The 15,042-nt window shown below is 36.9% G+C and overlaps 1 protein-coding gene and 1 long non-coding RNA gene across 2 annotated transcripts in view; one reads left to right on the forward strand and one right to left on the reverse strand.

Annotated features, from left to right (window-relative positions):
- Positions 1-740: 740 nt before the first annotated feature.
- The window catches only part of LOC128154060 (uncharacterized), a 62,110-nt gene continuing 47,808 nt past the window's right edge, over positions 741-15,042 (reverse strand). The window contains exons 4-5 of the long non-coding RNA XR_008239225.1: positions 3,055-3,192; positions 741-919 (exon numbers count right to left, since the gene is read on the reverse strand). This is a non-coding gene — a long non-coding RNA (uncharacterized LOC128154060). The remainder of the gene's footprint in view (positions 920-3,054; positions 3,193-15,042) is intronic.
- The window catches only part of SYNPO2 (synaptopodin 2), a 98,772-nt gene continuing 84,574 nt past the window's right edge, over positions 845-15,042 (forward strand). The window contains exon 1 of the mRNA XM_052814007.1: positions 845-1,084. Within this exon, the coding sequence (XP_052669967.1) occupies positions 956-1,084 (129 nt within the window). The 5' untranslated portion in view covers positions 845-955. The remainder of the gene's footprint in view (positions 1,085-15,042) is intronic.

The following is a 15,042-nucleotide window of genomic DNA, read 5'->3' on the forward strand; positions in this document are numbered from 1 at the left end:
GCTCAGCTGTTTACAGTCTGCATTACTCCAAGTCAGCAACCGGGAACAGAACTGAGCCCAGGTCTTGTAAGGCACTGGCAAATTATCTTCCCACTGAATCCTTTTTTTTTTTTTTTAATGCTTATAGTAAGGTTCCCCTTTAATGACACAATGCAAATCATCCATTGATAGCATCAGTAGAGAGATCTGATACTTCATTCCACTAATTCTCTTCCCCTCTCCAGTAGGAAAGGCAACAGGCTGCATAAGAACAGGTACTATTAGGGTCCAGTAATAATTCAGGTTATTGCTAAATAGCAGTGCATGTTAAACTATACTGAAGTTAGAGAGAACCAGCAAAAGAAGCAATTCCAAGACAGGGAATTATAAAGCTTTTCTTCTTTTTTTTTTTTTTTTTTTTGCATGCCTGCAGTGCTGCAGAAAGTGCATGCGGGGTAGAGATGAAAATCGTAAACTTAGTTCAATCTAAGTGTATTAGTTATTCAGAGGATGTACATGATGTTTCACTTGCTTTCTTCTTTGTTTGGAGTATGAATGCAAGAAATGGGTAAATCAGAGTTTAAAACATCTGGCACCATTTACTAAAGTAAACTCACATCCTAAATTGTCACTGGGAAATGTACACTTCTTTTTGCTGCTGTTTTGATTTAGCTGTCAGGAGAGTCATGTTTAAATACAGCCTTTTCTGCCTCATGGCCGAGTCTCTTTGTGTGCATTTGCTCAACATTACTTACTTTACTTTGAAGGTGGGCTGAGCGTAGAAATCTGACGAAAGAGTGGGCTGTGCCCTCGATCCGAGGGAGCTCTTACATTCTTCTGAATGACTACATTTGCTAGTGCAGTACACAGCAGCAGCAACAGTGTGGTGCTCTGGGTCTCCAGCTCTGCCTAGCAGACAAATCTCCAGCTCGCTGAACATCTGCAAGACAAATTTTTCATGTTCTTCTGTAAATGAATGCTGCCTAACTGCACCAGGAAAATGGGCACAGGGGATTATCTCTGCATTGCTATGAGTGGAGGGGCACCTTGGGGCTTTAGATTGCAAGGTGGCAAGGAGCAAAAGCAGCCTTTGCAAATCGCCAAGGTAGGATCATGAGAGAAAGATGTTATCAGTGTTTTGTGAACAAGTGAAGAGAATATTTGTTTAAAAATATACTGCTTCCAGTGAAGTGGTTGGTGTGGATCTTATCGTGATGCTTGTTTGAATTTGCTAACGTTTTGCAGAGATTCTACAGGTGCTGATTATGTTTGTTTCAATAAAAAGGAATGATTACTTTTTGGTAGCTTGCAAGTATTGCAAACAATTTCTTAAATGTTAAAGGTTTGAAATTGTGAAATGATGTATGCCTTTCAGCTCCTGTTTGATTTGCTGTATGTTTTTGAATGCACTCGACATATCGCAAAACTGAATCTTGTATTAGGAAATGCTGTTTCAGTCATCTATGATACTTTTTTTACTCTAGGCATAGAATAAATACAGCTTTATCGTGAGAAAATGTTCTTACTATTTTGGGAATCCTGGAAAGCATTACACTGAGTTATCTCTGGTTTTGGAAACTTATCCAGTCTTAGAAGCAGCTTTAATAGATGCCAAACATTCCCTCTTATATTTCATGAGCAACACCAAAAATTACTGAACAATTCATAAATTATCTTCATGTATAAAATGAGAGCAAAACAGACAGCAGAAATTCAGAATAAATAAGAAATAAGAATTGGTAACCCCAAGTTGCAAAAATAATAGTTAAGAAGTAGCTTTGCTAAAAATCAGTGCTCACTCCATTACAACAGCTTCTCCACTGGTGCAGCAATAAAGATTTGACGGTTATTAAGGCTTATGTAACTTATGGAGCTGCATTCTGTTCTCCTAGACAAGAGGGACAAATTTTGTCCAGAGCTCCGAGGTCAGCAAAATACCACTGATTGAAATGATACTGGGACTGATCATCATACAATGAATTCTGCCTTGTTAAACTGAGGGAGAGAGATTGAAATGTATCTTTTCACCTTTTAGTATCTTGGTAATCCAGTACATTGAGCGTTAAGGTTTTTGTACTTTGATACAGTATTTTAGATCAGTAGTTTAGCTATTTAAGCTCTAACTTTCTTAAGCTGTCAATATATTTATTAATTACTTAAATTTAATTCACTGGATCAGTTAATCTACCTCATTTCCTAAAAGAAGGTCCTTTTAGTTCCTCTGTCAAGAAAAGAACGTCTTTCATTATTATTTTCAATGATTTCCAGCCCATAATATTAATCATATTCAGTAATAGAGCTATGATTTATTGAGTGTATGTATCATTTTTCTCATTACTGTTAAGTGTTTTGTTTGTTCTTATATTTTGCAAAACTTGAACATGTTTAAATTTTTTTCCTACCGATGGGCAACTGTTGCTTTACAAGTAAAGCCACTGATAATAGATGACAGTGGAATCCTGCCATCTAGTGAAAGCTTGTAGCTAGAACTTAAAAAATTCTAAGTAACGGTAAAAGGCAAGTGGCCTTGATTACATAAAACCAAAAGTAAAAAAAAAAAAGCACAGTAGTTTGAACACGAGATTCTGATGAAGCTTTAGTTTTTCTGATAAAAATGGGCTATACAATTTTTTTTCATATTCACATCCTAGACTATGGCACTTAAGTCTGAGTTCTGTTTTACCACTAAAATTTGGGACTTGAGAACACATGGTAACAATTGTGCCTTAATTCTAATGGGAAAATCCACCAGTAAAATATATCTAAATTTAGAAAAAAAAATATGTATTATTAGGAAAAAAAAAATCAAAGCAGCATGAGTTTGTTTTCTTGCAAATGAACCCCATCAAAAGGCCACGCAATACAATACTTCAGAATGCTTTTGTAAGAGTACATGTGTATTAGCATATATAAGTGTTGCAAGCATGGTGGACTGGGTGCTTTATGAGTTTAGATCATTCATTTCTCCACACTTAAGAGTTAGTCAGGATCAGCAAGATTTGAAAATTGACACTACTATCTGGCTGAAAACCTGAAACTTAGAGTTGACAGGCCACAGCTTTCTTTGGGACTCACTCTGTCAGCAGGCTTCGCCGTCCTCCCCGGAGAGGCTGGGCTCTCTGCGAGGCGCGCAGACGTGGGTCTCCAGGTCAGGCACCAGCAGCAGGTTGAGGCACGGCGAGGTGGGGGGTCTGCAGCTACACTGTGTGTGACCTTTTTTGGGGAGAGGCAATGTTTTCAGCTTTTATTCCGTTATCTGTGAAAAGTGAATCTAGTAACTCTTGAAAGAAAAAAGAACTACCCAACTACTGCATAGTAATTTTCCTACTGGCTCCAAAATCAAACGCTGTGTTTCTTAAACACAATGAAAAATTGTTATGGGTTTTTTTGGTTGTTTTTTTTTCAATTCAAGGTTCAGCTTCTCTACTGGTACATACTAATGTAGCTCCATGGAACCAGTGGGTCATTGCCAATTTACACTGAGATTTTGTCAGAAGCGTGTATTTCTGGTTTTGATGTCTCAGCTCGCAGGAGCTGGGAAAGCTGCAGAGGGGTTGCTCGCCTGGTTGCCGACACAACCTGAGCACAATATACCCCTGGACTGCTGCAGAGGGAAGCACACTCAGGTCCCAGTCATGAGCAGAGCAGTGGTTGTGATACAGATCTAATGGAGAGAGGGATGTGAAGCGGAGGGAAATGAGATAATCCATGAAAATGTGGCAGGATACAAAAAGCCCAAATTCACACTTATCTACCCTTTTGATAAAGGAAACACACTGTTTTTAAAGCTAATGAAATAAGTCGCTGCAGTTTACTGCCAGAAGCAACTTTTACCAGTTTGTTTTACACCTTTTAAAATATTGTTTTATTACATTTATTTAAAAATATTAAAACCCTCCCCCCATTGTTTGTTGCCTAGTTCTTAAAGCATACATGTAAGTAGCAATCCCACTAAAATCAATGAGTTTTGCCTGCAGTATTGTCTTCCATTATCATGCAAAGTGTTAACACAGAGATAGAGACAAATGTTTTGCCTTCCCAAGAAATATCTCAGTATTTTTTCTAACCAGCAAATAAAATAGGAAATTTTCATCAGCAAATAATTTTACAACCATTAAATTAGATTCAAGACATTTCAGTAATTTGTTAGATGTGAGATTGCAACAAATCGAATTTTTTTTAAGTATCACAAAGTATCATTTTGTCCATTTTTAACTCTTATTAAAAATGTAAATTTTGAAAACATTTGACTCATTTTCTGTAGAGGCATACAAACTGTTTAACACCCCTCCTCCTCCCAACCCTGGCTCTGTACATCAACTTACTTTATTATGTCCACTAATGTTGTAACTACTTCATAAAAATTTATTTTCACTTAAAAAGAAATTGCATGTTCTATATACTGTCCACATATACCATAATGACTTTAAAAAAGATCTATTTTAAATATTGTGTCAAAAGACATATTGTGCTAAGAATGATAACTAATAAATGAATGTTATTGAAAAAAAAAAGATAATTGGGAGTATAAAGCTAAGGAAAACAGTGGTTGTATCAGTTGTGCTCTGTGGGCACCAAGACACTAAACCATGTCAGTATTGCACTGTAGGATAGCTTTCCCAAAGCAGGAGACAGTTGGGAAATTTCAGTACAACAGTGACCCTAAATGGCTAAGAATTCAAGATATATAAGAGCAAAGTGTCATGTGATCTCCTTTCTGTTTCCACTGTGAGATATATGAAAGAATCTTTTTTTTATTAATATCATAGATTTTTTCTTGTAAATTTCTCTTCAGTTTTTAATTTAAAATATAAAAAAACTCTATGTACAAAATAATGGATTATTTTCTGGACTAGCATTTGAAAGAAAGTCCTGGGAGTTTTTCTACTAATAGTTAACAATACCAGCTACGTTATATATAATGAAGCTACATCCTTTAAGAAGCATCTCTTCTGCAACAGGTAATTTAATGGAGTTGTCCTATAGACGATTTAGATTTATATTTCAACTATGATGTAACTCCATTAAATTATCTGGTTGCAATAGAAGTACATTATTCTCAGCATACTTGTTACCTACATCAAACAGCAATTTGATGAACTCATTGTTTGCATCTGTTAAAGTCTTGCTAATTTAAGTTTGGGAACTTAACCCAATAGTTCTAGCATTCAAAGGCGTTAAGTTCCATGACTCAGACCTCTGAGCACTTCAAAGGAAATTCACTCCTCTTTTTCCTATCAATATCCTAAAAGTGAAAATGAACAGATGCTTAAAAATCTATACAATCAATCGTGTTGTAGGTTTTCACATTTGAAACAGTGGGGAAACTAATGTTATTGAGACAAGGTGCCTCACTTGTTACTGAATTCAGATCACGTCAGTTCCGGAAGTAGTCTGGTCTATATGTAGTATATACAGAGATATTTCTACATACATACAACTCAGCAAGAAAGATGCGTTCAATGGGGATCATGTTGTCCCATTTTATATCTGAGAGAGCATTCATCCTGATCTGTCCCTGGTTGACCAGCAGCAGAACAATATATAATTGCATATGGAGAAACACACAGCGATTTTTTTTTTAAAGTGCTGACAGATTTTATGTACTTTTTCAGCAACTTTTTTCAACTAAATTTTTAGAAAAATAAAATAGTAACATTTCCCTTCCTTTAATTTCTACCATGCCAGTTTGCCACTGCATAACTACAATTATGATTCCTATCTTCTAAAATGTCAGGTTATTTGAAAGAGCTTAATGGATATTTTGAAACTCTTACCAATGTGATTTTGCACCCTGAAAATTTTTGCTCTACTACGGACATTTTTTTATGTCCAAACATGCCAAATATCATGCAATTTTCCATTGTCTTGTAAATGTTAACTATAGTCCTAATTAATCCTATGAAATACTTTGATAAATCAGGGTTCAAATCCAACAGCCTCAACTAGGCTTCACGAAAAAACTTAGACAGTTTGTGACTATTTTGCCAATTTCTGAAATAGACTTCTGCTGCTGCTGCACAAATAGTAGTTTTACCTTTGGCTCAGTAATGACATGTGACCACTGGCTGCCTGGTCATTTTAGACATGTGCATTTGTCCATCAAAATACTCAGATTTCAATTCAAGTCTCAGTTTCATCATTTTGGATTCACTGGAACCTGAAACTGGAAGTGGAACTCAAAGACTTGGGAATAACCTGAACCAACAGTGTGAGAAGTTGATGTCTGAATATGATTACTTAATGCTGGATGTATATGGAAGTGGGCTCTGTTGTGGTAGTTTGACTTTCTGCATTTATCCAAAATACTTGACACATGCAGAACCACCCCAAGTGGCTTTCATCAAGTTGACCTTTACACTTAGTCTAGTAGAAAAAAAATAAAGGATAAGACATGTTAGCACAGTTATGCTTTTGATCCTGAGGTGAGGCAAAGCATGTCACTGTCACATATATGAGAGGTATGTTAGCACACAGTTGGTCCCTCCACAAAGTACATCAAAGCTGCTGGGTTTACGGAAACTTTTTCAAGTTCCTGTCACTCTCTCACATTGTCACCATTGGCAAATGCTCACACTTCCAGGCAGAAAAACTAGCTTAGTAAAAGCTGAGATTCTGGTCTCTACATTCTAGTTGAGACGTGATGCATATAGCTGTGTTATACCTGTGCTCCTGGCTCATTTCAGTGCTAAGTCACACAGATGAGCATAAGCCATCAGTTGCTGAAGCAGTGGTTTTTTGCTCCCCTGCTTGCCTCTGCACTGATGGCCTAGGAGCACCGTCCTAGTAAGATGAAGGTAAGAGACTGTTCCGTGTTTCTGATCATCTCCAGATGACACTAAAAGTCATCTTGGAGTTGGAGTTGGTGCTTTGGTGCAGTCTGCTTCTGAAAATATACTTGTTAATGCATAGTCAAGTAGGTTCTTACTATACGCTACTGTGTTGAAATGAAAATGCTCAGCATGCTATGTAAAGGTTCTTACTATACGCTACTGTGTTGAAATGAAAATGCTCAGCATGCTATGTAAAGGCTCAGTACTGAGCTAACGTGACCCTGCTGATATTTCCTTATTTGTATCAATTGACATTTTCATCAGAATTTGAATACAACTTTATGCATTAGCAGTAGACGGAGCAAGCCATGTTTAAAACATGCTAGTTGAACTTTGGCAGCAAAGGAGGGGAATTTAGAGTTAACCTACATGATTTTAAACACAACTTGCCTTACTTAGACTGTATTTAAAACTGTTTGTTTAAATTTACTAGCTAATAAATTTCCAAACATAGTTTGTTTTTGCAGTCTGGACAAACTCTAATTCTCAAATTCACTCTTCAGACCATCTGACACAGCCGGTATTTGCTGATATTCAGAAAACCCTGTAAGGCATATTTACATATTCTGTCACATAAGGAGTTACGTGGAAAATTGTGGTTTTATCTATCTTTTCTGGACAGGGTTTTGACTCTGTTATGAGCCTTGACCCAATTTAATAACCAATACATTTTTGCATATATTTAGATGGCATAGTTCGGCTTCTATTTAAGTAAATGACAAAACTTCCATTGACAAACTAGGAAGAAGATGGGCTTTATAGAAGTTAGGTTATTTTATTTTGCAAAACAAAGGAACAAATTAAAGTTCCCAAAATCTAACTAAAATAGACCACTAATAAATAACTCGGTTCCCAAAAATATACCATTGCTAGTTTAAAAAATAATGAGGAAAAAAAATTCATACACCTTTACCAGAAAAGGTTTATAAGTACCTCCAAAGGTTAGGAGCCTGTGTTTTCTAGTTTCAAACTTTTGCATTCCAGCTATTGTGCCAGTGGAAATGTTTAGTACTAAAGTCCCATCTAGTTGTTTAAAAACTGCAGGCTGAACTAGCACATGATTGTATACCCTGTTTTGGATATACAGAACTACATACCAAGCTGGTTTTGGCATGCTTTCTGCAGTATTTAGGCAAATACAAGCACGCTTTGGATACATGGTAGTATTCACTTGTGCTTGTTTCCAACAGATACTTTTCCAACTCTCATGCTAGGAGAGTTTTCAATGGAATAGAATGAACAACATAATTCACACTGATTTAAACTAAACAAACTGAAAAAAACCAAACAGTGTATTCCTACTAAATTAGATTAGCTGCTTTGTGTAGAGCTTTGCTTCATTTTTTAGCTTCTTTGCTGGAAACATTTAAAATACACTGCATGATATTATTATATTTCACTGTTCTGCATTTTCTGCGATTGCAATCTTATTGTGAATGTGAATGTAATAGTAAGACTTTTGGCCGAGTTCACATTAAAATATCACAACGGGAAATGTTGTTTACAAAGCCCGTTAGGATTGTGTCAAATTGTTTGAGAGGATACAGCTAGCCATTTATGCATATCATGGAAGGACTTTCTTCCAAATACAGAACTCTGTGTTCTTCATATTTACAGCAGAAATTACTTTAAGAGACCATATCTCATGGGTTAAATGCTTAGCACTCTATAAAATAAGACTGATTTGCAGAGATAGCTACAACTTTAAGAGGAACAACTCTGTGCATTGAATTAACTGCGGACAAAAATGATAACATTTAGATTGCAACCAGTACTTATGAGCACCGTTCATTGGCTGGAACAAAACTGGCAGTAAAAAAACCCCCTGGATATCAGCTTGAAGGTTTTAAATTTCAGACCTAATGTACACAAGTTACACAGTGGATTTCTTTTTCCTTTTCTGTAACTTTTCCCATCTGTCCCATTTCATTAGACTCTGTAGTCCATAGTCAGCATGGATGTTAGGATGAGACTAAATGCACATTTAGACTGAAACACTTCAGCATGCACCAAAATCAAAGTGCTATTTTTTGGTTACCTGCCAATACAACATAGTGTTGAGCATGAAAGCCAAAAACCTTCAAAACACCTCACCACCTTGCTCTCAGTGGGGTGCTAAGAGCAGTGAAGAAGTGGCTGCTTTATTTGTTGCTTATGTGGAAGGTAAATTATAATGAAAATCTAGCTCTAAGCTGGCCAGAGCCAATGGGCTTATACCTCAAGCCCGCTATCGTGTGCTGCAGTCCTGGGCACAGCACAGAGTCTTCTTTTCTTGTTTAGCAGGGAAACACTGTCTACAAGTCTTCTTTCTACTTCCACAGAAATGTATTTTGAATCCTTTAAGTTCCCTTCTTTGTTTGACATCTCTTTCCTCTATCTGGGATGGGCCATCAAACTCACGGGTAACCTTTTGCTTCAAAAGAGTTATGTCATCCTAGACTGCGTAGCTATAGAATCATTACTTTACAAACTTGCTTTTTTGTAAGTATGTTTTAGAAATATGGTCCCATTTAGGAAGCTGGATGCTTTGTTTTTTGTAAGCATGTTTTATATTACAATTCATTAGCAGATGAACTGGTGATGGGTCAAAACTATGAAGAAAGTAGATAAGCTATGGTTTTCTATACTGCTGGTTTCATTTTATACGTTCTCTATAGCATAAACATGCCACGTATGGCATAAATTGCTACAATGTTGAATGTCAAGAAAGTTTCTAAAATAAAGGTAATGCAAGGCAATCATGTGTCCACTGTGGCACTTTACAGTAACAGAAAGAAAAACAAACGGAATAACAGGGGAACATAATTCAATAAGAACAAATTTCCCTTCCTAGTAGTCTCTGCCTAATACAAGGAGTATCAGGTACTGCTTGTTGTCTGCAGGCAAAGGTGGGAAAGCTGAATCTTTATTTTAAAAACCTAACAGTTGAAATTGCTGTAAAGGGAGCCTTAAAAGAGTTACATTTTTTCCCATGAACTCAATGGGAGCTTTGCCATTGACTTCAAAGGGCAAAGGATTGGGCCTTGGTATGTATAATATAGTGCAGTTATTTAATTAGAAGCAGATATCATGAATAAAAATCCTCATTGGGAAGGGTGTAGCAGTTTTTGCTAGGGATCTACTTACTACAATTTTCTGTGTCTAGCAGAAGTCATTCCCTTCAAACGAACAAAAACACCTTAGATTTTGGGGTATTTTGATAACACTGTTAAATAATGTAACTTTTTCCAAGTTACTTGGTAATTGTACATTTCATTTCCAAGCTGTCTTGGAAGTCTAAGGACAAAGATACTCACTTGAGTTGAAGACATTTCAGTTTGCATATTTATAGGACAGTGAAATGACTGCTAATAATAGGTGCTAGTCTGACATTACTAGAAACTAGAGGCCATTTATGAAAGGACTGATAATGTATCAGTGTAAGCTAAGGCGAAAATTTAGACTGTGGACATATCTCTCAGGTGCAAACATTTACTGGTTGAAGGGACTACTTGTAACTGCCCTCTTGCTTTCTTCAACTCTGCAAAGTTGAAGACAGGCTTGTATTGGTTGAAATGAGCAGGTATTTCTTAAACGAGCAGCTCATCTGTAAGATTTGAAGTGTAGAAACCTCCAGGTTAGGATAGGGAGGAGGAAAGAGAGAGGAGTGCCAAGCAGCTGTGGGTGGTAACCTTTTCAGCAGGCACAGCTGTGGCTGGACAAGTCAGACAGTAACTCCTTGTGTTGGCACGCCCATCTTGTTGTAGATGCATTTTCAACAATTTAACTGAAATCACTTTGGAAAGGCTCTAAGGGTCCTGCAAAAAACTGCTTTTCTTCCAGAAGAAAAGCATCTACATGGAGAACTGTGCAACAATAACTTTAATGGTTGTCTATACCTGTATAATATCAGGTGTTTCCAAGATGTACTGCAATCAAGGGGAATCATGTCATGAGATTTATTAGCTTTACTCAACCACCACCACTGGTGCTCCTGAAGAAATCATCTCTCTATTTATCTCTCTAGATCCTTGTCTTCTCTTCCAGAAGTTCTTGCTCTGCTTTCTCTTATCATTCTCTCTGTAGTACTTTTATTTAAATACACAAGTACAGCTACTTACTTAAGCATCACTTTCAATGAACACACTGAAAATTGTGGGCAAACAACGCCTCAGACTTCGAACCTTTTTACTTGGTTAGAATAGTGCCCACCACTTCCAGTGAACTTCCTTTGCACTGAAAGAAATAGAGGAAACTTCCTGCTTTGCAAACTCTCTCATTGCAGAAATCTCCGAACTACTAGAGCTTAACAGATGTGGCTGGAAGAGACTGATCAGCATTTTGTTCCACAAATTACATTTTCCTATTTTGCAGAGATCACTTCAAAGACTAGCTGCCATAAGCCACTGATTTAATTACAGAGGATGCATATGGAAATAATCTGAAAGGGATAAATAGCTTATATATATTATCATATATTCAAAATGATCTTCCCACACACTGAAATAATACTTGCAGAATGGATAGTGTAAAACCTGCTTATAAAATTCTTCAAATTAGAAAAAAACTATCATTAAGCATGGATATTTTAAGCAAATTCTAACATATAATACTATTTAATGCCTAAGTTCCTTACAGAGGAGCAGCTGTTTGACATCCTTCAGTGAAAAAAGCTCAAAGTTTCAAAATTGTTGGCTTTCCAAAAAACTTGAGACCTAGGAAATCAGAATGGTTTCACCTAAATTCTCAGTCAGTGGAATAAGTATGCTATGATGATCAATATAAAATGAGCCACTCAAACTTGGAGGGTTTTGTTACAATAATACATAAAAAAATTACATCATTGGTTTATGAAACAAAATGTTAGTTTTAAAGTGTTATCGCATGGTATCCATATTGTCAGCCAAAGTTAGTCTTTAGATTATGTTGTGCATGTTTAGGAGTATCTAGGGGAAGATACTAGTCATTAAACTGAGCTAGAAATCACAATTAGAACACTGTTTCCTTTCAATCCCCCAAATCCCTTTGCTAAGTGAATTAGTAGTGTGCCTCTATGTCCAGACTCAATAATCACCTTTTCATGATACTGACATAGTATTGATTATCACTAGATGGTGCTCTTATTCACAATCCCCCAAATTATAGGTAAGTGAATGTGAAAACAGTTATACCTTGGAGAAATTTTGGTTGCTAGCTTTAATGTTTTCTTACTGAAGCTGCTAAGTATTGTTCAGCTCAGTACCTCCTGGATCAAATAATTTCAAAGTGTAGAATTAATGACTTCAAGATAAATACGTATATAAAACAAGCCAAGAATCACATAATATCAAATTAATCATTCCAAATCTTCCTTTCACTTCTACTTATTATTCCCTGCATACAAATAGAATGTAATCCCTTTAAGGAGGGCTCCATAAATTTGTTCTAGGGTTTGATTTGTGGTTTCATAACACTATAATTAGGACCCATTTTGATCTTTAAAAAACTAACTAAAAAGGAATATTTCAGAAGGCCTTAAGAAAGAGGCAGTCGTCATCCTTTAAAGAGAAAACAGAAGAATATTCCTGCACCTATTTTACACCATATTATGAATGTTCAGTAGTAATATTACACACAACTATTGAATATGTGTAGCCAAATAATAATAAAAAGAGAGTATAAAAACCCATTATATCAAATCTCAGTTTCTTCCAGCCCAATCTGACAGTAGTCAGAGCAGACAGGGCTGAGCCCTGGAGAGGTAAGGAATCTCCCAGGTCTCGTATCCAATTTAAACTGAATTTTGAGCTATAGTAAAATGATGTTTTTTCTAAATTCCTCATTATTCTGCTTTTCCTTTCTCTGCCCTCACTTTCAGTCATGACTTCAGTCTGTAATATTAGCTCTTCTACAATGAGGTTATTCTACTAATCTGATGAAGAATAGATGCCCATGAAGTACACCAAAACCAAATCCAAGAACACATCCTTGAACAGCTAGGGGGTTGGAAATCTAGCTGAGTTTTGCAGCTTGAGCCCATTTTTACTCAAATAGTTTTAAATTAACAGATCAGCACAGGTGTGATCCAACTCATTTTTCCATGACTGAATCTTTATTTGAAAGGCCTTGATTCAGCTCCTAAATGTGCTACATTTTTAAGTCATTTTCCAGGTCACCAGGATAATGTTACCAAAAGATTTGTGATTTTGTGGCACAATTTGTGACTACAAAAAGGATTTGACTTTAAAACCTCTTGTCATTCTACAAAAGCAAAAATTTCCCAAACTCTCAGAGTTACAGTTTTCTTCCTCTGTATTTACAGGAACAGCAAAAAACAATCCAGTGAATCTAAACATAGTGAGAGGACCATGAATGCCTCTTTTTCTACACTGGCAAGAGCAGTACAAAGGCTATGATAATTAAGCCTGAGGAGATAGTTATCTTTGTGGCCTGTCATTTTTTTTAGTGTTACCACATGAACAAATGGAGCACTAAAATGCACAGCCTGAGAACAATGGTGCCCAGCCCCGTACCAGCCTTCTGGGTCATTCACTTGTTGTTTGCTTCCAGGCCTGATTTGCATAAGAGGCCTGAAAAAGCTGCAGAGACTGGGAATTAGCATAAATTGATATTGGGTGCTAATTGACTCAAGCAAAAACTAAAGATGCATTGGCCTGTTCAAATCAGTCTTGAATTCAGGCCTTCTGGATTCCTGCATCATCCAGCTCCGAAGAATAAAGCCCTGGCATGGTTCATCAGCTGCTGGGTCCTGGGATAAAAATAGAGAGGCAGAAATGGGATCATGTTTTAGCACAATCTTAGCTGAAACTGAAAAGGGTGGGAAGGAACCCTTTCTCTTATGAAAAATATTTTCTTTTCAGGTGTTCTAGGCAACAGCATAGCAATCGAGCTTACCTAGAATGAGAGCCAAACCAAATCTTTCCCCCAAACCTTTTACTACTCTAGACCCAAACATTTTTTTTAAAGGCTGGAAAATTCATTGTTCCATGTTTATGTACAGGTGTGTTCCAACAAGAACAAGGAACACAATTTATTTCAGTGACTGGATCAATCATGCTGGATGTACACACAGTGACATTCATAACTGTAGGAGTTACTGATTGCCTCACTCCTATGCAGTGCCTCTTGCCTGTCTGTTATCCAACTAAGCAGCTTCTTCTAATAGGTTTCCATCAGACCATTATGAGTAAGCCTTCAAATGAGACTTGTGCTGTCTGGCATCAACAGTTTCCAATGAGCATAATATTTTTAGTAATCCACAGATTGTGGGACTGAGTTTAATATCTGGAGAAGATCTTTGGTCAGCACGTGGTTGAAATACTATATGAATAGCTTTCTTTGTGATATATTGTAGGACTCTTGTAGACCTTTCTCCTTACTGGGGGAGGAATGATATGCTACAAAGTCCTCTCTGTTTTTCTAGTTTTGAAGAATTACCGAAAGCAGTATTCTCCCTTAGGGGTTCACATAATCTCATGTTATACCTGTATGTCGCTTAAAGCAAAACTTACACATTGGCCCAAGTGAGTTTAGTTTCATTTAAAGGCTTCCTTGAACTTTTTTTGATTTCTTTAGTTTTAGATTTGCAAGATACTCTCAGGCCAGACGATATTTACATGTGCTCAGGTTTCATTTTGGCTATTTCACTTGGCTCCCCTTAGGCCTTATGCACCTCTAGTTTCTCCATCATTTTAACACAATTAGTCACAATCTAAACCAAAACTCAAACACAGATCCTGCCACAACTGTACTTGACTGGTCAGAAATAAATCTGTATGACTGCTTTGCTTGGACTGAGCACACAGCTAAGGAGTATTTAAGGCAAAATCCTCTCAGCAGCAGGCCCCAACTCCATCCTTCAGTTAACAGTGGTTCTTGTGAAGCAAGTATGTGTCTGTCAGATCTGCTGAGGTTGTCCGTGTTGAAACATCCCTTCCAACTCTGGAGCCCTCTTCTTCTTAATGCAGAAAGCTTTGCTGCACTCCTGTGGTGTCAGTTGTGGATAAACACTTTCACAGAGTAAAATACCTATGCAACGCGTGTGGAATACAGGGTGAGGGGCATGTGGGGAGAGGTTGGACTTGGTCTTCTCTTTATTCTCACAAATTACAGCAATCTCTGGCATCAAGGCTTCTTTCTTCAGGCACAGAGGATGAGATAAAGTTTACTTCAATGTGCAGATTTCTGGTTTCTTCCATGCAAAAAGAAAAGAACTGAAAAGCAATCCCCTCTGATATAGTGACATTAAAAT

The sequence above is a fragment of the Harpia harpyja genome, chromosome 2, assembly GCF_026419915.1.
Source record: "Harpia harpyja isolate bHarHar1 chromosome 2, bHarHar1 primary haplotype, whole genome shotgun sequence".
Taxonomy (NCBI): Eukaryota; Metazoa; Chordata; class Aves; order Accipitriformes; family Accipitridae; genus Harpia; species Harpia harpyja.